The 24595-nt window shown below is 33.9% G+C and overlaps 2 protein-coding genes across 3 annotated transcripts in view; one reads left to right on the top strand and one right to left on the bottom strand.

Annotated features, from left to right (window-relative positions):
* Barc (RRM1_TatSF1_like and RRM2_TatSF1_like domain-containing protein barc) overlaps window positions 1-24595 on the bottom strand; it is a 58330-nt gene that overhangs the window by 31455 nt on the left and 2280 nt on the right. The gene's annotated exons all lie outside the window — the stretch shown is intronic.
* Window positions 14806-24377, top strand: LOC139995901 (uncharacterized). Its single transcript, XM_072019844.1, has 5 exons — window positions 14806-15172; window positions 21164-21439; window positions 21640-21876; window positions 22108-22306; window positions 22703-24377. Exons 1-5 carry the CDS (start codon window positions 15136-15138, stop codon window positions 22932-22934), a joined length of 981 nt encoding a protein of 326 aa, XP_071875945.1. The 5' UTR covers window positions 14806-15135; the 3' UTR covers window positions 22935-24377.

Genomic DNA, 24595 nt, shown 5'->3' with positions numbered 1-24595 from the left:
TAAAACCCACTATAGTACATCGCTCTAATTCATATAATTTCAATTTAAGTCAATTTATGCAAAAACAATTTTACGACACGACCGTTTAAATCCAATTACTGACACTGTAACCCATAAAATTAAGTATTAATTAAACGTTCACAGTCGGTCATTAAAATACGTATTTTAATAAAACAATGATTAAATAAAATGTCTCATTAAATATTCCATTCAGTATTAAACCACTTTCTTTAAAAAAGAACTTAAAATTACGACACAGCATCATTTCAACTATCCGATTGCTTCCATCCTCGCCTGACTATGTTAACGATTAAATTACGTCAGTATTTGCAGATACTGATGAAAATTTGCAATGTTTCCAACGGAACGTCTTTAACCGACGTGATACGATCAGATCGATATTTTTCCTTCTTTTTTTCTTTTTTTTTTTTTTTTTTTCGATCGAGAAATCAACATTGCTCCGATAATCTCATTCGACGTCAAGAAACCTGGCTGATTACACTTATTAGAACGAAGTCACTCGTTACGTGAACGAGAACTAACATCGTAGCAACAGGAACATCGTAATTTAAAGGGAAGATTAAATTACCAGACGATCGCGGACGAAAAGGCAGGTTACACGAGTTATAAGGTTTGCAGGGTCACACAGCCGAACCATCGAATCGTCATAAATTCTTCCGTTCTTCCGGCATTGCATTGGTATAATAACATACAGTACAGTGTATATAGCGTACCCCACGAAAGAGCATTCCTCTATTCGAACGAGATTAAATTCTCTCGATTTATGCTTAAATAAAATAGAGTATTGCAATGGTGACGATATAAATTCCTGTTTGCAGCCGTTGAGCTTAGGAAAGATAAAGATGGTGGTAAAATATGGGAGAATGACGCGAAGGTCTTGCATGAAATAAATTGAAATTACGTCTTGTGTGTTCGTTCGGTCAGGAAATATATTTTTAGCGATAATGCTCGCTACTTTTGAACGCTATGTATAGCGTGGTACAGTGTGACAGGAACTTGAGTTCTAAAACTGCATTAAAAACGTGTGTACGTATTATCGTATTATTTATGTCATTCTATCCACTTTGAAAATTTTAGTTTGCAACGCGAGTAATTTTCCGATGCGATTATAAAAATTTCCAAGAGTCCAGAATGAAAGACGAATAAATGAAACGAGCATTTACATTTTACTGAAAATTGAAATTACATCTGCTTCCATGAATGTAATTTTCCTCTCAAATATCTTATGAAATTTACAAGGCATTCGTAAATAAATTGTTTACTTAAAATTTGGACATCTCTTACTGCTTCTAGAAATGAACTTTAGAATAAACCAGTTAAAGTTATTACGTTAGTGCAAATGTAATTTCTTTCCTCCGCGTTTGACGAAATTGTTTTTAAAGAATTAAAATGGAATAATCTCGACATTTTAACAAGAAATGCATTATCATATCGTATACTACAATATTTACATTTTAATATTATTGAATATATTTACACCTAAATGACAATTTTAACACTGCATATTATGAATATTTTGAACACGGAATATTGGTGAATATTGATGTTTTCGATATAATGTAAAATTACAAACTCTACCACCTAATTGCAACAACATTCTATATTTCATACGAGCAGTTTTACGATAAAAACTTGATTCTAATTAATTAGTATGTAAACGCTATAATAAATACAATGTTATTTAAATAATTTTTATAACCGTACTCTTCGATATCTTCACAACGAACATCAAACTTTATAAAACGCTAAAATCCCAGTACTCTAGGAACAAAGTTAGAAAAAGAGCTGTCTAATGAAACTTCCTATCCTAAGACCACAGACCCAACATCCACGTATAATACGTTACGTTCATCCAATGATTTAGTATTACAATTAAACGCTCTACTCGTCCACGACCCACGCTTTGCGTCAGGAAAATGATTGTTTTCTCGCAAGAAATGAATTTCTGCGCCTTCGTCGCGGGTACAGACACCGTGGATTTCCGTCACGTTCAACCGGAAATGACACTGCTAACGCGAAAGGACATCTTTCCTCGTCGGAACCAGTTAACCTCGCGTCGATCTTCCGCTTGACACCTGCGTGTCTAGTTAACATTTTTCCTCGGTTCTCGTTAATTCGCGAAGAAATTCCGCAGCGGTTGTTCGCTTTGCTCGAACAACATACGATGCGGTAAATTATTGATACTCGAATTCCAGTTTCAGTTGCGCTACTGTGTTAGCTGGCAACGAGAACATTCCGCGACATGCGTTCATCGCGTTTCCTTTCGTGGAAAACGACCCAGAGATCGATCGTATAGGCGAAGAAGAACGTATCCGTTCAGGTATCCGGTCGGGATCGTCGCTAGATCGAGTTGCTGTCTCCCCCTTCGTCTACAGTCTACGACCTACGACTAAGACTACCGGTTCTCCTCCTCTCTTTCCCAGACGAAACCACGCTTCCTCTACGCTCGTTCACCGACGATTAACCCCAGCACGCTTCTCCTTCTCACGAATTGTTTTACGACGTGTGCAAGCGTGCACGATCAGCGGGTTGACTCTTAGATGTATATAATTGTCGTATAATGGATCTTGCGGAAAATACAGCAATTACTTTTTTGACAAGGAAATACTTGTTACCAGCAGGCATTTTGTTCGGACAACAGAATATTCGAATAGTGGAAAAATAATTAATATATATATGTACATATGTATAGAACGTATAAAAGTTTAATAGATTTGCTGACAAAATATCTTATAATATGCAGCAATCACTTGAGTAATAACGAGATTATGATCAAGTACGTAATTAAAGGGCAGCAACGGAAATTTGTTATGAAAATTTGACAGCCAAAGCGCATACAGAATAATTTTCGACAGGATACAACAACGCATTGTATTGCAACGACTTGAAGCTGAAACTGAGTTACAAGTTGCGAAGCCACGAATTTGAAACGCTAATTCCTCTCCATGGTACGTAGCAATCCAAAATGCAAGTATTCCATTAGTTATTAATTCTAGATAATTCTGAGAAACTGCATTGTCCCGCAGAATATGAAATAATCGTAAAATATTAACCAATTTTTAATCTAAAATATACTGCAAAATCAACTGTAAAGTATAAACTACCACTATTTTTTAAGTTCTACGATTTCCATGCACGAATGTTATCGTGGTTTTGAGATACATTCGAAACAGAAATTTATATTGTGCAACAGCAATAATTATAAATATCAAAGATATATAATATGACGTTTCAAAACCGAGTATGCAACCGAGTTAATAAATCCAAAAGAGTAGGAGAGAATAAATTAGAGAATATACATATTCGAGCCGAGTCTTCGTATATCTAATTTGTCCAACGATACGTTCGATCATATTTCATCCACTTATCTGCCTTGCAATGTTCAAATAAAAAGTCGATGAAAACATTCTCGAATCTGTTAAATACACGGAACAGATAAAAGAGACAAAATCAAACAACTCGCACCAAGTCTAAATAATTGAAATAACCGGACGCAGTTAGAAGTTGCGGAAAATTCAAGTCGAAGCAAAGCTCGTTTTCTCGAAAACTTTCGAGACTCGACGAAACTCAAAGATTTATCGCGTTCTTCGAGCGTTCAACGTATAGAACGATCGGAGAAAACTTCGAGGGAACGTTATTAAAAAGCGGCGGAACTGGTTTGAAAAAGTGGCAAAAAAACAGCAAAAGAATTTTCGTCAGCGAGATGCCTCGTTTATCTGCGATCACGCGGAACAACGTCGAAATCTCGCGGAGATGATAAAAATTCAGTAAAACCGCGCGATTTCACTGCTCGTTCGCTCTTGTCTGCCCTGAATTCGTCGGCGACCTCGGTCAGATCGCGCCGCACTGATTAAACACAGCGTGCCGAGGAACCAGCGAAAACAGCCAACGATGCAATATCCACGGTTTAATGCAACATCTGAAATCTGAATAATCGAGGCGGCGCGCCGTCAAGAGAAAACTTGTATATTCTTCGCGTGTCTTATGAGTCATGCAGGAAAGCACCCGTGAATTTATTCACGATTAACTGTGCGAAAGAGCCTGAGAGCTGTACACCGAGCAACTGTATCGAGAGCACTTTGTAAAATTCCTTTCCGTAAAAATAACTGACGGCTACACGAAATTCCACTTTCTAAATAATTTGGTTAATGGGATTTCAATACGATATAACTAGAAACGAAACGTATGATAGGTCGAAAAATGTAAGTCTTGCTTTCCTGTAAAAAATAGGTTTGACTTATTTCGTGCTTCTCTTCTAATCTTCAGAGTGACTGCCTCGAAGAATTGAAAGAACGTGATTTTGTTTCTAGCATTGACTGGTTTTGGAGCGTTGATTGGTTTTATGGAATTGAATCTACTGATAAATATTTGAAAAATATTGCATACTTAGAAATGTTCAAAAATATACAAACATAATACCATTCCGCTGTTTCTTGGATTTGCAATTCGAATAGGGTATCTCGTTCCTGTTACGTATCTTTTTCCGAAAAAATTACTTTTGAACACGATGCATAAAGCTTCTGTGCAGTCTATTCGGTGAATAGAAAATTATGAATCTCAAATGCTTTGAAACGAAATGCGGAAATTTATGAAGATAACATAAAATCAGAGATATGATAAAAAGGATGGCAGAAAGGTAAATGATATTTTGTTCGACTATGAAGAAAAGAAAAATTCAAATTCACGTATTTTGTTGCATTCAACGCAGAAAAAGTGGGTTCAGATCGCGTTACATTATCTACTTGGAAACCTCGTTCCATTTTACATTATTAACCTAAATATTACGCGACCCCGTTTTCTCTGAATTGAATAACTCAGTAACACATCAGCATAAAACACGTGTAGATACTTGGGAAAAGGAAAAAATTAAAACGAATAATTTCATAGCTAATAATTAAAACATAAATGATATCGTTAATCAGCCAATTGCTTTACACGTTTTTATGATACAAAATAGCACAAATTTTCTTTATGCAATATGTACAATCGATAATGTAAATTCGATCTTTAATTCAAGGTACTTTATAAATATTTACAAACCCGCGCTAGCGGTAAAAATACAGTTTCTCCCTTTTCCTTCTTTATTTTCTTTTTTTTTTTTTTTTTTTTACGTATATGTATATACAATGCGACAAGTTTTTAAAGCCCCATTCCCTTTTTTATTTGTAGTAAAAATGTTTCATTTTAACTATAACTTGACACAGAGCATAACTATAACTTGGCAACAAAAATAAAAAGATATGAAAGGAAGATAAGAGCAATTTAATGATATAAAATAGCACATAATATATTTACATTTCTGAAATATTCAGTAAATGTTATAAAAGTTTCGAACTTTAAATCGTCGTTCAAAAGGTTTATCGCGTCATCTTACAAACGAGATATAAACTATATCTAGTTTTACACACTTGTTCGACGTAAATTGCTTTCAAGTTATAATTTCTATAATGAGAGCTATGAACTTTAAAGTTATAATAATGCAGTAAGCTACCATCTTCGCCTAAAAACTATAATAATACCGTAATTAACGAACTCCCTAATACTACGTACAAGAAGAAAATCAATTGATTTTTCGAAACCAGTTGGTCAACTTCAGCTGGAAATTTTAGTAAATCCATACACAATTAGTAAATAGTGTACTTTTTAATTGATTATATTCTTTCGTTATTTTAAATAATTACGAAATTAAATATTGAATAAGCTTTTTCCTTCTAAGAAAAGATTTAATCGAATTAAGTTTAGCTAAATATAACTATAGCGAATATAGTTTTTATTTTCACTTTCTTTCTTCTTCGTTCTAACAATCTCATAGAATCGCAGTTTTGTTTCAACGTTGCAACATTGTTTCAATGAAAGCATCGAAATTTTCCATACAATTTTTAGAAACTAAAAAAAGGAACGAAAAAAGACAATACATACTTTTGCTCCATGTAACTCGTTTAACAAGTTTTTGGAAAAAACTGAAACCACTGCGATAACTAACTCAACATTACAATTCAGAGTTTTGCATTTTTAATTTTATACTTTCTATCTACTATAAACTTTTAACAAGCATCAAACTAGAACAAAAATAATAACAATGAGTACATAAACTAAGGGGGAAAAAGAAGAAAACTAGACAATAGACATTTCGAAAACTACTTTCAACACCCGCATGCCAACAAAGCTGTAATAAGTTTCGAACTATATTTGATCATAATGAAAAAAGCTTCTGAAGATTTCACGCTTTTTGATTTTCGTTTTTTTTTTTTTTTATAAATAAATTGAATTCCTTTAAAATAAATATGTTTCTAAATTATTTGAAATAAATTCTATACAAAACTTCATGGAAAAAGACAAATTTCGTAAATTTTTAGTACATTTTTACTTTTCGATGATGCTTTAAATCAAAATGAATGGCGTCTCCCGATATCGAGGTGATGAAATTGCGTTAAGTCAATTACGACGGCGCCCTTTGTGCGTCATCGTGCCATTTACGAACGATTCAGTATGGCGAAATGGAGCGCGAAAGGTTTCTTTGAAAAAAAAAAAAAAAAAAAACTGAGAATTTTACGATTTCAACTCCGTTGGCACAGGGTTTAGTTTTACAAAACGGCTTGATCGAGCGAGGTGATCGAACACGCGATGATTTTTGATGATTAAACGCGTCCGAAACACCCTTTGAAACTCGAACACTTGAACGTTCCTTGGCTATGTATAGAGATCGCTTTGACATGCTTGTTAAAAGCAATCTTTTTTCTCTCTCCATCCGTCGAGAATAACGAGACGAACTCTTCTAACTTTGCTTCGACAACCAGGCTTCCTATGTTCGACAAAAAAAAAAAAAAAAAAAAAAAAAGAGAGAAAGAAGAGGAAGATAAGAAAAAATAAAAATCAACTTAAAGCTCGTTGAAAATCGTATCGTGGCTTCGAAGTCTTTTTCTTTTTCTCTCTCAATCGTCAAACACTTTTCCCAAATAAATTCAGTTAAAACAGCTTCAGGATTTTCTATAAGCGGGTTTGTGGGGTAGAAAACGTTACACGTATGTACGTATATGGAAACGTTCAGCAGACCAATTCGTTCTGTTCCAACCAAATCGATATTACACCATCGTAACAAAGATATTTATTACAAATGCTTGTCGTATCCGCTTTTGATGATCGGTAGCTTGCTGCATCGCAAATATATAAATGAATTTTACTCATGCTTAAATCATGATGCAACACACTTCTAACATATGAGTTTCGCTAGAAGTATTTAATGTGGAAATCCTGTTGACAAGTGTTTTTATTATACTATTCGACTGCTTTTTTTTTTTTTTTTTTAATTGAACGTGAGAACATAGCGCAACATATTATCAAAAATATAATCGAAACCCGGACTACAAATATGTCATACAATTATCGTGAAAGTTTAAAATTTAAAATAAAATCGTTGTACGCAAAAGTACGATGATTTGTTACGCTTTAAGGTACAGAATGCAATGCAACCTTCTCTTCCAGCGGCAAATAGAATTTAATTTCCATACGAAGCGAACTTAAATAAAGCGCAACAAAATGAAGCTACGTATCAATGTACATGCTTATTTCTTCGAACAAATATAGACTAAACTTAAGGGTATAAACCCACTTCGAAAATATCATGACTGCAAGGAATGGCTACGTGCCAATTGGACGTTTATTTGATAGCCGCATCTGTTCGATGTTCGAATTGATATCAAGGGAATCCGGAACGTCGTCGAAACCGTTACTCTTTCATGCTCGGGAAAACGCTTTCAGACAACCTGTTCCAGAAATTACGAGGACAATTCCTCCGTTAACGAAGTCATTGCGGAAATTTACTCTTTCCAAAGAGTAATCTATCACCGGATTTTATCTCGTAACAAGACTGGTCGTCCAACACTAGTGAACTATTCTCGACAAGACTCTGTATCGAATTTGTTTTCTAATTATTATACATTGCATTTGATCGTGATATGTATATATGTGATACGTTTTTTTCTTTTTTTTTCTTTTTTATCGCTTTGGCTTTTTACTGTACCAATGCACAATATTACTTTTGCCCTGAAGAAAACATTTGTGCCTAAATGCTGCTCAGATTTCTTTTCCACATAATCTTTATTTCATAAGATTTTTTAGAGGAAAGAAACGTTTCAATACATCGACGTCGCTGCTGTTGTTAGTCCTGTAACAATTAAAGTTTTTCCACGCGAAACATACTCGGAGTACCAAAACCGAAAGACACAGTTCCGATAATATTTCACAGACGTTGTTCTACTTTCTTCGCGACGTTCGAACATACGTAGCTTGTCAGCTTAGCTAGCAGTGAAAAATAGCGTAGTACTAAATAAAACCGACGTTACACCTACTGCATTCATAAATCACGTAGCCTGTACAATGTAACAAAAAAACTGGTCAAACGAAATACAAATCAAGCCTTTCGTGTTCATTTGCAAACGCTTGAGCGAGAAACACGCCTACTGCAATATATTTAGATACATATATGTAAACGATAACACTAGTATCAAATGAAATTATATTGAACAGAGTCATCCTATTTGCCTCTGAAGCGTCGATTTCTTCACGCTTCAAGAACTACGGAGTGGCAGATCGTGATGCGTCTAATTCGACGAACAATTGCAGTTCGGGAAAGCGAAACGAGCTCGTTATTCCGCGAGAACAGAAAGATAAACAAAGACAGAGAACAATAAATCATTGGTATCGAAAGAAACATCGTGAATCTGTCACTGGTTATTGTAATTCCAATAATTAAGAGAAAATTAAAGGCTGTTAAGGCGCGGAGCTGCAATAAGACGCGGAGAATGAGAAACGAATCGACAGACGCAGTGCACCGAGAGAACGAGCAAAACGTCGCATCGAAGCGAAAATGAAGTGAGATGAAACGAAGTAATTAAGATAAAATCGGTCAGGCGAGTCGGATACGTGCACCAAGGATAGGACGCGAGTATAATAAAGGTACGCCGGGTACGTGACAGTAAATACGAATTAACCCTGCGTCTCTTTCCTTCTCCTGGATGGTTTCCAGAGTTAGAAACGAAAAACGGCGCGAACAAGTATTTCAGCAGAATGCAAACGATGATTAACAACTGCGCGAGCCACCAACGCTTCAGGAATCTTTAAAATGTTCCACAAGCTGAATTTTTTACATAAATTACTGCTATTACTGAATTATTCATCACGTTTATTATTACAATCAACTATTACTTAATACGATCAAATAAATGAAATTCCACGGAATTTTAAATGTTGATCATTAATTATATCAATTAAACAGTTCATATGTAATTGATGGACAAAGTAGTTAAATAAATAAAGTAAACAGAGCGTAATTTATAGTTGACAATTGTAGAATATTACGGTAATATCGAGCGTACATCACATGCTTCATTACACATAAATGGAATGAAAGGTAGCTTAATTACAATTGCAGCGAAATGTTTGAAATTCTTAAGTACTTTAAATTTAAACGACTGGAATTTGATATTTAACTGCATGGAATTTTAATAAACCAAACGATCAAAACGATTCGTATGCTGATAATCGTAATTACGAAATATTAATAGAGTTTCCTAAATATCTTGTATCTAACCGATGATTTAATTTCAACAAACTCATCACCGATGTTCGCGCAAAAATATAAAATATCTCGATCGACTAAAATATTTCAAACGTATAATAAGTTCGATATAAATATTCTGAACAACAACGAAAGTCTTGTAAAAGAATAGAAATATGATATGATATTCTACGATAATTCTATAACAAGAAGAAAAAACTAGGAGGGACTAAACGCAATTAAAAACATCTTCATCTACATTTATCGTAAATAGACTAACTGATAATACAAATTTTCTATTACCATTTTCTTTTTCCAAACATATATACAATGTTCTTTTATTCAATGTTTTATATTTAGAGAAGAATGATGCTCAAGATCGGGTCATTATTCTATCTTTTTTACCATACAAACACTCGTCACAGAAGGGCCATATGTTTTCAATTCTTTCCGCACGTAGCTATTCTTAACGCATTTTTGTTAATGCAAAAAGCCGACAACTTGCCGCAAAGTGGTGGTTAAATTCAAGGACGAGAAAATAACGATAAAGATAATGATATTTGCTCAGCTGTTGCCAACCGCGAGGCACGAAAAAGCGGTTTACCGGAAAGTCCACATTCTGCACATTTTCTTTCACGGAAATTGCGAATTCACAACGTGCTTCTCAACGAGGAACGATTACTATCGTGTACATTGACGAAATTAACACGACGCTCTTTTAAGCGCGTGTAATCGCCGAGAAAACATATAGAAACGCGCGAAAAATATTATAATCGTTGCTTTACGTTTGTTTAAAAATTATACACTCGTGTACCATCAATATCTAGAGATAAGACGCATACTAAATAATTGTACAAATAGGTGCTAAGTAAAAGCTGGCACGTAGCTAGCGAATTGATCGTCCTCTTTCGAGCATCATTCATTGTATTCTTAATTACCAGTTGCCATAAACTGCGACCTTGAATGTCTAGTCATCATCGTAAATGAATCAGTTACCATAAATGTTTTCTCGTTTGTCGGTAGTTTCGTTAGCAAAAAGGAAGAAAGAAAAAACCAAATAGCATCGCGACGAAGGAATTTTGTAGGCATATATTAAAAATACAGGATTGGCAGACCGGTAAATTTAAGAGGATTAAAATCTGTGGAATTGTGGAATTCAGTCGAAGCTTAATTCACGTTAAACTGTTCCTTTTGTGATCTTTTTTAAAGATAGATTAAAATTACGAACTTGCTCAAACATTTTGCGAACGCGAATTTTCTCGCTGCAGTTGCACAGATGAAACGCAAGGTAAAGAACAAAATGAATAACAAGTCCTTGTGAAGACGAGAGTTAAGCGTGTCATGATTTACATCTTTTTATATTTATCTTGTATAATCGTTTCCTTTAAACAGCTAATTAAAAACACGTGCTTCTCGTGACAACGGCTTCCATTCTTACTTATTCCTCCTATTTCATTCATTCTTTGTGATACCAATCTCAATATTGGTACTAAAAATACTTCACATCACTCTGAATGAATTCAGTAATTAAGATAATACTTCTTCCACATGTTTCAGAATATTTTTCACGATATTTATCGTAGCAAATTTTATTCGTTTATCTCATCAGCGTTAGGACCGCATTGCGTTTATTTAGAAAAAAAAAAAAAAAAAAACAGTGAAAATAAATAGTTACCGCACAAAACGCGAACAAAGTTTACACTTCCTTCATTTATTTTCCACGTTCGCTGACGTACACCCGCAAAAATAAACACCGCCTTTATTTTCAACAGAACAACGATCAGTTAAAACCCTACCTTATTTTGCAATTCGGAAGATCAATAGCCGCCCCGTATTCAGAACTTAAACACGTATTCCAATTTTCTGGAAGCTAGTCTTCTCTTATTCCAACCTACGTAACAACCACTTTCGTAAAACTGATTAAACTCGCAAGTTTCTCGTGATACCGAGCTACTGGTCCCGTAGCCCTTATTCCCTTATTCATTTTATACTACCTTCATCCTCTGCCCCAATATTTTCGGATTCGAAAAGATCGAAAGATTTCGAGGAATCGTAAAATGTAAACGTTTCGTGGAAGATGCTTAACCCTTTAATCACCAACGTTTCGTTAAGATAATAACTCGGTTGCAATATTTTTCAGGCAATTCATGAAATTTCGTTTCTGTGACTACGATAGAAAATCTCAAAGGATTCGTTTCATATCTTTTTCTGTCGTCGATCACTATGTTTCGTGGAAAATATTTGGTTTATTATAAACGAGGAATAAATTTCGAGAATGATGGTGTTCGAAAAATATGAAAGCTGCTGTTTCATTCAACCGAAAAGTTGGTTGAAAGCATGCCAAGAAGTTACCAAACTATCGCTAATGGAGAAGAGTTTGAATCTACTATGAAAATGATATTAGCTTTTTTTACACGTATATACTTCAGATCTACATGTTTTACACGATGAATTAATTTTCGTAGAGAGATATTACATCAGCGATCTTGCAAATACAATCAAATTGTATAATCGTCTGAAATTGATTTACTATTTACTCTTTAAATTGATCACTGTCAGACTAAATTCCGTTGGTATTTTATCTTATTTGGACGTTTTCGGTGACTAATCTCGCTACCATTTGATATTTCACTCGTTCTAATTTCTATCGATATAACAGAGATAATTACATAGTAAATTAAATACATTTTGCAATACAAGTAAAATTTGATTAATACAAATATTTTAGTAAGGTTGCAGTTTTATAAATAACTGGCATGCTTTAAACAGAAAAATTTTGGAAGATATTTGTAACGTATCATCTCTGCTCAATTTTTGAATTTATAGAATTTTCGAATGTGACTTCCAAACTATTCATATATTACATTGCATTACTATCGAATAAATTTAAACGAAAGTATAAAATTCAAGCAAATCCAATCGGTTCATAAACTCTTAATAACTAAAGAGAGCCAGAATTATAGAAAAGAATAAAATTATAAAATGAAGTTGCCAAAGAAATTTGATTATTTCAATGCATTGTAATTTAAGCACGAAACAAACTTTTGTTAGCTGGGATATAAGTATGTCACGTTTCAAATTGTATTCGCGAAGAGTCCTCGAATTTTTCACACGCTGCAGCATAAAAAAAGAAGAGAAAGGCAGGAACCACGCCTTTCAGACACGAGGTAGAAATGATCGGAACTCGTTCCCTCATTTTTCAGACGGAACAATACGCTAATTATAGATATGAATCTTCAAAGAAAAGCAACATCTGTTCGACAGAAAACGTGTGACAAATTTCCGATGATACGTTTTAGCGGCGAGGTCTACGAGAGCTCGAAAGAAACTGTTCTTCATCCCAATTAGAGGAGAAGGGTTCAGAAACATGGATACTTTGTCGGCTGTTACCGTTCAGTTCGTTTACTCCATGAGAATATTAATGACTCGACGATGGTATTCATACGTATACGGTACGTGACGTAATTTCTCTTTCGTATACACCTTCGTAATCCGGTAAATAACCCGATAAATAGATGTAATCGATACGTCGATAGTAACAAATATATTAATGGATTAAAAACAGATTAAAAAGCTAAAAAAGATGTATATAGGAATCCTTATTCCAAATATCGTGATATAATTTTTATATATTTCGATTAAATTCATCCTTCCTAGCAGAATATTTCTTCTTTCCGGATTTTATCACACGGGCTCTGAATCAGCGTAGGTCCGAGTCGTCGAACCGAAACTCGTAGCTGAAAAATCGCCAGAAACGACGACGCGTTGGAATGCCCCTGTCCAGTGCAGATCGAATCGATCTCTTTTTAACCACGTCGCGCGTCGCTTCGAAAAAGGCAGTGCATCCCTTGACGAGTTCATTTGCATAAAAAAATAAGCACAACCATGATGTATCGTTTTGTTTTTCTGTTATTCCTTGTACGGTATATCGTATTATTAATTTAATTCTATATAACGGTGGATTGACGATATATTGCAGTGTTTGCGATTACTTACTGATAAAGAGAAATTTGACGAATAACTTTTTAAAAGATAATCATTTTTTAGCAGTCTGATAAAGAAATTGGCTGAGATAACAATGTCAGATCGCAACACTTGTTAGTGATATTTTCGTGAAAATATTATGAGTATGCAACTCTATTTAAAAATTAAGAAGAATAATTAACTTTATCGATGTACAGTTTAAAAAAATTATTTTAAATATTAATTTTTTAAAACTTGTTTCTAAAAAATTTTCCATGAAACTACGGATTAGATATAACAATTAAATTATAATTCAATTACATAAATTCAATTAACTATAATATTATAATGTAATTGTCTCATTATATACACACAATACAAATAAATCGTCGTACATACTGATGACTTTATTATAAAAAACGGAGAAACAAAATATTCTGATGGAAGTAATTTTTCTTCCTCGCTTGAATCTTTTTACGCGATCAGGAAAATGTCTAACAAAGTCATAAATAATTCCCGATCCCTCGTATTCGTTTCTTTTCGACTGAAACTTTAAAGCACGATTCATTACACGTATTCCCGAATGCGTTTACGTATTAGATTTATTACAAGGAACCAACATTAAAGTTTTTTAATCCTTCAAATCCCAATTTATCACCCAAAAAACACCGAAACATATTTACTTTATGAGGGGAAAAGTACTTGGAAAAATTATGATAGCAACAGCGAAAAATCATTCCGTATCTAAACGAAGCGTTATATATATTCATTTATTTATTAATATATATATTAAGTATTATATTCAAGTATTATATTTATAGATTTGTAGATTTCTGATTTTAAGGGTAGTTTACTTAAAAAGATAAGCGGCACTGCTTTAACTAAGCCACTGAATAGAAATAGACCAAAGAACTGAGATACTTATGAACGTTGCTGTAACTAGACCAAAATATCACACTCGCATTCAAGCCACAGATCTCATTCCCAAATCGTTCGAGGATAGATAAATCTCAATGGAATGGCAAAGGGAGGGAGGAGCGCGTGGTTCGATTTTTAAAGAGTCGAATACAGAAGAAATTCCTTAGGTGTCGAATATCATTGCTATGGGGATGGAGGACCCGATGCGTTTGACGAACGAAACGAAACGAACGTACAACTAGCCAGGAGAGGAGCCTGAAAAATGCCAGGAGATCGAGAAAGTATGCGGCACACGGGGGAAGCGCGAGTTCGTATCGAAAGCTCGCCTCGTACCTTGACGTCGAGCGGAATGGAAGCGGCGGCTTCAGTCGCTCGCGAACTTCCACCGTGAAAGCTTCTCCCCGTGTGTTCGTCCGCTTCTGATCAGTGTCTCAGACATAGAGAAATCGAGAACGCGCCAACACAGAAAAAATAATTAAAATTATCGTGATCGAGAATCGTTTAGATCGTGAATTTTTATGAAAATTTCGTTCGAATTGACAGAGATATCAAATGGATCTTGATGAGTGAATCAATGTGTAACTTGTGAACGAGGATGAGGACGATTCTGTTTGCACCGTTTTGCTTGTTCATCGACGAATTCGGCGAATAAATCAACGACAGAGCAGGTGGAAACCATGCGGAGGTGTTTGCTTCTGGTTCTTTGTGCCGCAGGTAATGAGTTTCGCCAATGAATCGACCGATTTTAATTCAACGCCTGTGATTTACGCGAGAAATATCAAGTGAAAGGAGACTAAATGGATAAAAAGATTGACGAGGGAACGAATACATTTTTTCCACGTTCGGTTTAATTTCAATTGTATTTCTTTTCGGTAGAAACGTCTATCTCAACGTTGCTTATGAGTGAAAAGCGTGAACTTTTATCAAAAAACTTACGTACACACGCGGGCTTTTCTCTTAGAAATAAATTTACGGAGTGCGTTTACGAGTTGTCGTCGTGAAAGCTTTCTAGGACTGAATCCTTTGAGGAAAGCTTTAGAGAACAAACCATGAGAGGAAGAGAGTTAATTATCAAATTGCAGGGTAAAGCGAAATACCAAAGAAAAGTTCCTCTGTGTTTATAGAGCTAGTATAAACATAAAAGAGATCGCTGGATAAAACGAACATGATAATTATATATGTCGATACTGTTTAAGACACCTATCGAAAAAATTCCATTAAAACGGCACATTCACCTTTAGCATTGAAATAAATAAAATAAAATAAAACTTCGTTTAATGGAATAAGAATAAAAAATGAAGCAATAAAAACATATAACGCTCAAATACCATTATAAATTAAATTAAAAATTCATATAGGACCGATATATTGAATCGAGAAAGAAAGAAGCGCATCTTGAGAAAGATTTCGAAAATAGAGAATAACGAAAACATTGTAAATAACTCCATTCACTATTGTAGAAGCTAACCATTTATTTATAACTTAGATCATTCGCCTCAAGAATTTTGTTGACACGTACGAATAGAAACAACTCCGCTGCACGGTGAGAAACGAGTGCCGGTTCGGTCCATCCTATTTTTCTTTCACCACGGAAGATTAAAAATTTATAACATGGGACGTTCCCTTACAATACATTTCCTTCTTTTCTATTTTCTACTATTTTCTCCCTAGAACTCGTATAAAGAAAGGAGGAAAAAAATCTGTAGAAACGTTGCCAACGTCGGACATTGATACGAGCATAATGAAACGTTATAATAAAACGATTTACAAGCTTCAACTGATGCAATATGCAAGTCATTAAATGCAAAAGGATGTATCTACCAAATGCAAATATCGATTGGTTACGCACTTGCGAGTACGAAAAAATTCATTACTAATGACGCCTTACTAAAGCGAAACTAGGCGACTCGATAACACTACTCGAGATTTCTATCTTTCTTACCTACCTACTGTTATCCGAAGAACTCGAAATAATAAAGAAGAAACGATGATACGATCAATGTCACGATGCACCATTTAATACCAGAGGGTAGACAAATATGCACGTTCGTGATTAGATTTTTTTCTCGCTTTAAGCTACATAATAATAATAATTAATAATTAACCTCTACGTATAAAATTGAGAAAATTAAATTTTAATTAAATATCATTTCAAAACAAAATCTTTAACTTTTCTAAATGATACAGTATCGACATATTATAATGATAAATATTAAAAATAAGTTTCAATATGCAATCTATATTTATCTTCTAAATCTTTAATGAAAATAGTAATATTCATATTTAAGATGTAAGGTAAATAATAAGGTGAATAGTTGAAGCTAAAATATTAAGTCCTTTATCGTTATGTAAGGTAATGTAGGGCTAATAAAAATAAGGCCACATATACTATTGAATACCTAGATGCCCGAAGTGAATAGATCGGCCATCTATTTTTGTTAGAGAGTACGCGAATCTTTAGTCAGAAGACCACACACAACGGTATTAAATCACACCGCAAATGTGTCGCAAAACTAGAATAACCATAAGAAAGTGTTCATTGCCAAAACTGCAGAATAATGGATTACGTAAGTATCGGTTTTTCATCACCTTTTATTCGATCTAGTTACCTTGGATCGAATTAACTTTGAACGGATTAAATTCACGAACGTGATTATTATAGGAGATATCTGTACGAGATTAATGAATTAATAGCAGCGATAAAATAAGTATAAATTTTATCATTAATAACATCAATATTCGCTATGATTTTCCAACAGCATGCAACAAAGCTATTTTTATTTTTGTGCTTAATAAAAAAAACCTAATGCAAAACAAATACTTACATAAGTGAGTTACATGCAGTGTTAGCAAGTTATAATGATTATACGTTTCATTTACTAGTAATGATTTGAAACATGACGAATACAATCCGCAGTTATATTTCATAAAAATAGTCTTTTTACTAAAGTATGTCACGAAAGAAAGATTATATACATGGTTGGTACTAGATTATTAAATTATAATTACACCAGTTGATCTAAACGTCTGTTATTTTGAAGACTCGCCAAAGAGACACATACATGAGACACTTGTTGATCGGCCGTAGTGAAACAAATCGGCCGCTGTAGCTAAAATATACAGGCAATATGAAACAATTACGCAGAGCACATGTAAAGTTAGCCTTGTGCTAGATGTAACCCGTGAATGAAAGTAAAAATTGTGAACACACGTGTTATCCATGAGTACAACGTACGCATCGATGAACATGATTCTTACGGAGATAAAGGTACAGCTTATAGACGTGCTGATTTAAAAGTTCAGACGCAATTATGGCTTATGGAATAACAGTTATAAACGTTCGTATTAATTATCAACGTTCATGACACATCACGATGATATCAAAGTCCGGCGTATAGTATTTAATTACACCTTGTCAAATGGCGAATTTCTAGAAACATAGTCTCAATATCTATCGATCGTTTAAGTACAAGCACATTTTCAAAGTCAGTCACCGATGTGGGTTAAAGCAAGTTTGCATCGCATGGCTCCGCTGATATGCGAATATTGACAATAGATAAAACAGCTGACATATATACGTGCTATGTGGTTGTATAATTTCGATAATACTCGTTTAAGATAATGTTAGCCTAGTAAATTTTTCGAGTCATGTACGAGGATCGAGTATAACCATTTTCCTCACGTTTTGATTTTAATTTTCGTCACGTTTTGCAACGACCAAATATGTAATTAAAGTTAAATTTGATTTTCCAATTAACAGAGAATTGTTTTTATCGTATGTATGATCTCTTTCACGAATTTAGATATTAAATATGAACAATTAGTCGAATAATTTACTCGCTATTCAAACTAATCAGATGATCTCGTCCTTGAATAATTAATTAGATACAAGAAACGGAAATATTGGAAACCTTAACAAAAGCAGCCACTTTTATAGTCCGTTACGTCATCACATACCTCGACAAGATTATGAGCCTTGGTAGCTGTTCCTCTCAAATATTTGTAATCGTTACATTAGAAATGTCGAGTTAGCAAGGATTTTACACGTGAAAGATTCATTCACGTTCATAAAACTTCCAAATTTCAATCAAGTTCCGTTCAGACTGCTTTGACATCGCTCGAGTTAAATCCTGAACAAATCTCTTTCTTCTTCAACACTTAAGTATAAAAATGAAAGATATCTAATTGGTAGAGGAATGGAATCTTAAAAACTCGAAATTTGTTATCAATCAGAAGAGGATGCAAACGTTCGTTTCGATTTCATCGACCATTAATTTGTCATAATACAACTCGGACAAAATGAAAAGTTGTTGGCAATATCTGCTGAAAGGCGGATTTACATTCAATGCGTGTCCTGGGTATACAGAAATATCGGTGAAGCTACATCCGATGCAATTGCGAATGAATACGTGAAAAGATAAAGCTCCAACATTACCGCGGCTGTTTGTCGTTTATGGTTTCCAGCCGGAGAAACAAGCAAACAAAATGTGCTCAACAAACCAAACGTGTTCAGCGGATGGAAAGTTTTCCTCGTATAATTCGTGTTCCTACAAACGTTCCCTAAAATGATAATTTATAGTTGAATATGTTATTCCTACAGAATTAGAAGTTACAGAAATTGCGATACATTATCGAAGGTGATTGCAAATATGATACGTGTAAGGGTAATATTACCTATTACTTGGAAAATAAATAACGTAACGTCGCAACTTCAAAAAAATTCTAAACGATTGGTAGATTGCAAATTTTTATGCAAACTAGTATCATTATAGGTACTCACGGAAACGAAATATCTATAAAATGCTACGTTACAGTCAGACGTGAAAGGAATAGTTTCAAACAAGAATAAAACTGTCTATAGTACAATTTTTTCAATGGTCGTAAACCGCGGAAGAATTCTACGAGAATAGCAGAGAACAAGCTGGTGCATGATTTAATTAGAGTGCTGCAGTTTGAATCCATGAAAACAACTCGATCAACCAGTAACCTATTTCGTCGTGTTAACGTACTCCCGCAGTTCTTCCATGATAATAAACCAAAGAGGAAGATGTACAGTGTAATTGGCACTTCGCATTTCTACCCTAATAATTCCCATGTATGGACGTAATAGCAATGCATCGCATAATTTCCTCGGATGATATCATTCACACTTCGCAGGCCGGACAACATCAAACGCATCCAACTAGGTTAGGAATACTTAGCAATACACGGAAGTTTAACTCATGTTTGATACTTGAGCACAGACGGCGTAAGAACCTTTAGAAGAAAACTTTGAAACTTGCATCTTTAAAGTACATATAATGGCTATTTCTTTCTATAAAAAGTTATCGTTATCAACATCTTTAACGTAAAATGAATCTTTAACCAAAAATTGAAACGAAAACTTACGCATATAAATAACAAATCTTTTTTATTTTTCTCAAATTCGAGAAATTTTCTAATGATTAAAAAATACGATTCGGTGAAAGATGTTACAAAGAACGCAGTGAGATTAACACATTCCCTACGGAATTCGGTCGTAATCGACTTACGTCTATCATCGGTGTAAATTACAGTGTCATATATATATATCTCTTAAGATAGATTGTCATACAGCTATTAATAAATACCAAAGACTATTAAGCTTTTTAGCTGTAGCAGTCGTTATGGCACATGTATTCAATTTCACACGGTAATTAGCTATATCTAAACCACCGACAAATAAGCTTCTCAGCGTTTTTGCTATCAAACAGCAATACAAATAGTCTTTTGCAATTATCGTACCATACGTATATCGACATCCTTCGACATGCCTCGTCTTATAATCGAAGGAAAGAACAGAGACTTAAAAACAAGCTTAAAATTAAAATTAGAAAAATGGATTTTTAGAACAATTTCCTAATCGGTATCTGTATAAACGAGGACATTATTATACTGCAATCGTTATCACCTTCTTCGTGTAACAAATCTCAATTTTATGACCGGTCATGTCCTTTTAGAACGTCACGATCGCTAAATTATTTTCATCCATGTAATGTATATAACTCCATCTGTATATTTGTATCTATTCATCCGTAAAACAGTACGGTTACGGTTTACATAATCGTTAAATTACGCTCAAGGACAAGAGATAGGTATTAAGGATCCGCGACTAAACTGCGTCTGACGTTTTATTCGATTTTCTGCGATTGTTTCCATAAAAGGACAGAGCCACGAGAGACGAAAGAAAATTATTGCACGGGGAAGAGAACGGCCGTAACACTGAACTACTTAGTCCAGCTGCATATTACAGCATGCAATCGTATGACGTAATGAATTTGCTATCGCACATTCCTACCTACATTAAAACCATGGATATCAATTTTTACCGACGGATAAAACGTACATAAATGTAAGGCATTCGTTTAATACTCGTCGCATGCAAAGAAGATGCACCGGGGGAGAAATTTATGTGAACAGTGTGTAGGCGAAACTGTTGAACTGTTGCGTCGTCCCCAAGGATTTCCTTGAACGAGAAATATTCTCGAGATAGAATATGCCATTGCGATTCTACGGAATATGCGAAATTCTCAGCTACAGATGATACGAGAAAAGATAAAATTACGAGAATATTATTCAAATGTTTGAAAATGATTTCTTTTTTCTTCCGTGTTAAAGAAAATGTGATAAATGAGATAAGATAACGAAGGCTAGCTAATTATTCTTTACGACTTCATTGTTTTACAGGCATATCAGCGGTAGTGGCACAGCCGTACAATAACAGTATCAATCCAGCAGCCACGAACAGGCTCAGAGTCGGTCGACAAAATGAAATCATAAGGCGGTACATGTGCCCTATAGGATTCTTCCGATTGAAAAGATATTGCTATTACTTAAGCGGAGGTACGGCACCTTGGAGAGAGGCCTATTTTCACTGCAAAGATAGAAACGCTACTCTAGCGATTCTCGATAGAAATGGTAAAGATCGAATGCTAAGGAAATACTTGTCGAGCGATCAATTCAGTAAGTAAAACTCGTCTTACAATACAATATTTAATAACAAAAATAGAAAAGACCTATTACCTAATAAATACTTTTCAAACCACTCGTATTATACGATCTTATATTTATAATCATAAAAAAATACAATATATAATCTTAAATTTGGATGAAATCGGTTAAAGTTTCGAAATATCTAAACTGGTTGTAATATTATGTCCCAGCGAAATTAGAGAGATGGATCGGTGGAATATACAATTGGCAGCAAATGGCTTGGGAATGGGGGGTGACCGGGGAGAAAGTGGTGTTCCAAAATTTTGGTTTACCTCAATCTAACCACTCTAAACAACAATATGCATGGCACTGCATCACGATCGATCCCACGTTAAGGTATAAATGGAGCCCACGAAGTTGCGTCGAACGAAAACACTACGTGTGCGAAGTACCAGCTGGACGTATAGGTAACATTCTACTTCCTTGACGCTCGTTTCTAGCTTAAATACCTAAAGCATCATTCTATCTATATATAACGATAAACATCTTTATTAAAATTAGAAGGATCATTGAACAATATTCGCAATGAACATTCTTCTCGAAACTAACAAAATTTAGAATCATAAGAATCATACGATTGTCGAACCTTTTAGTGATTAAGTAGATATCTATAATTAGATACTTTGTTTAAATTATAGTTAGAAGACGTAAAAAGACGATAGATCCCTACGCACCGCAAAACCAAAGATTGAAACCTCGAAAGAAGAGTAAGAAGTACTCGAAAGAACAGAAGAAATCAAACAGACAGAATAAAAAACGAAGTGGATGGGGAAAGAAGCACGCGGAACAATATTCAGATTGGGCACATGGTGTGAATGTAGGTTCAAGGCCACCTAGGTAAGTTGTTTTACCTATAAAGTAATAGTAAGTTGTGAAATATACCGTTTGCCAATAGTATACTATTTTGTACATAGAAGACATATGGTTTCTCTTAAGGACCGTTACGTTGTCCGGAAAATTCATAGCAAAATTCGAAAAAAATGTTAACGCTATGTATTTTCATAGAATTAACATTTTATTAAATGTACATATCGGTACTTTTATGCATATATCAAACCTTTTGGTATTTAATATCTGCTTCCACGCAAATCCACATTTTAAAAACTTATCTTCTTTCGCAATAAACTCTTTTAAGTTCAAAATTAAGGATTCCTAAATAAGATATTAATGTATCGTAACCATATTGTAGCATAATAGTACATTCTTAATTTTGAAGTAAAATTCTAATTGCAGCGTTAAAGGATTGTACCCGAGAACAAGAATGCGACATCACTCGAACAGGACTCAACTGAATTACCCACAAGTGGCACAGATCTTGCCTCAAGGACGAAAATACAGTGCATTCGTCGCACCTGATACGCCCAGTAACGGTCCACAAAGTCTAACAGCCATAAACGACTTTATGCCACAAAACCCTAGCAAAATGAACAACCTAGCGAGCGAAGAAGTTATTTTAAAGCCATAAACACAGCGCTATTTATTTTAACTCTTTATTTGGTTGCTTTAATCATCGATCATTATTCTTCTAAAAGATCATTTTGTACCTATGTTTCACACTTTCTTCCATTCTACATTTTGCTAGAAATTTAATTAATCGAGGCTTTCATTCGGCCAAATAAAGAGTTATAATTTTCGTTTCATTTCGTTTCGAATTTGTGGATGATGAAGTTATTTAGGCGCTACTAAAGTCGAGCATAGACTGAGATATAATTTATTCGGCTCAAAACAGTCTCTTCTTATGTTCCTCTCTTTCTAAATAGACGTTAGATTCTTGAAGATGTACTTGTCTAGTTAATAACGTTACCTCGAATCGGTAGAGTAATAACTTCAATGTTCGTGTATCGATGTGTGTTTAGATTTCATTTTGTATTTTTTTATTTAATTAATCTGCATGAAACGCGGATCGTCCATTAGCGAACTATATTTGCAATGTTAGTTTTTGCTTGTCGCTAAGTATTACGGCATTCGAAGGCATTTATAAGAAGAAACAAATTATAAAATGCAAAACTGCAATGAAATATAAGATAGAATTATCTAATTGCAAATGTACTTTTTAAAAATTTGTTTTAATTAAAATAATAACTCGTTGTAGAAAAATTATTTATTCACGGTTTTTTAATTTATTTTGCATTATTAAAAAATGATTCTTAAAGAAACAAGTTCTAAAATATTTCTTGGATGAATGCCTTCGGTTTATTGTAGCGCGAAAAAGCACTTTCCAACTATGGATTTATTTTTCGTATTAACTAAATGTTTAAAACCATAGTGCGAACATAGCAGCAGATAATATATCACAAATAGTCAAACTGCTTAAATATCGATAATTGTATGTTGACTATACCTAAATTTTCAAACATACGTATATCACTACCAATGGATAATGCACTGACTGCATATCAATGTTACTCAAAAAATATCAGAAAAATATATATATGCATATAATATTTGATGTTTATCTAGAACGCATTATTTAATATATGTTATCAGTATATATCGATATAAATTTCCCAAGACTTTTATTTTTTATGCTTTAATTTAATGATATTGTATATACATATAAGTACGATAGAATAAAACCTTTTTACGGCCGGAACGTTTCAGGATTTATAAGTTGATAAAAAAGATTATACGTTTAATTATAAGCTAAGTGATTCGAGAAATATTGTGTGATGTACTTAAACATTTATATTTACGTACATTACATTCTTATTTACATATTAATCTGCATTCGTATGATGTTACTTCAAAATTAAAAAACCCATTCGCCATTAAGTTTTATAATACTTGAAACTCCACGATTAATTCGTGAAGAATTAGGTTTTGTTTACAAAATACCCAAATTATTGAAACATATCTTCTACATTTAACATGATGTACATTACGTCAATAAAGATTCTATGTCAAATCATCATGAAATTTAATTTTTAGCCTAAAGTGTGATAGTAAACATAAACTTTTTTTTAGATAATTTAGATAATTAATTAAGAAAAAATTTATACTTTTATAAAAAGAGTTCCGTAATATTCAACATACTATACATTACGTAGTAGATATATATCTTACTAACTTTTTGTTAAAATAAATATTTTCATAATTGTACAAAGTAATTATTTTTAAGAATTTAAT

Source organism: Bombus fervidus, chromosome 16 (assembly GCF_041682495.2).
Source record: "Bombus fervidus isolate BK054 chromosome 16, iyBomFerv1, whole genome shotgun sequence".
Classification (NCBI taxonomy): Eukaryota; Metazoa; Arthropoda; class Insecta; order Hymenoptera; family Apidae; genus Bombus; species Bombus fervidus.
This window is presented reverse-complemented; position numbering and strand designations above follow the sequence as displayed.

What these genes read in the sequence shown, in the direction of transcription:
- LOC139995901 (XM_072019844.1), top strand. Translation starts at nt 15,136, where the DNA reads ATGCGGAGGTGTTTGCTTCTGGTTCTTTGTGCCGCAG. An exon ending in TCTGGTTCTTTGTGCCGCAG is followed by an intron (nt 15,173 to 21,163) that starts GTAATGAGTTTC and finishes ATTGTTTTACAG; the next exon opens with GCATATCAGCGGTAGTGGCA. An exon ending in AGTACCAGCTGGACGTATAG is followed by an intron (nt 21,877 to 22,107) that starts GTAACATTCTAC and finishes TTTAAATTATAG; the next exon opens with TTAGAAGACGTAAAAAGACG.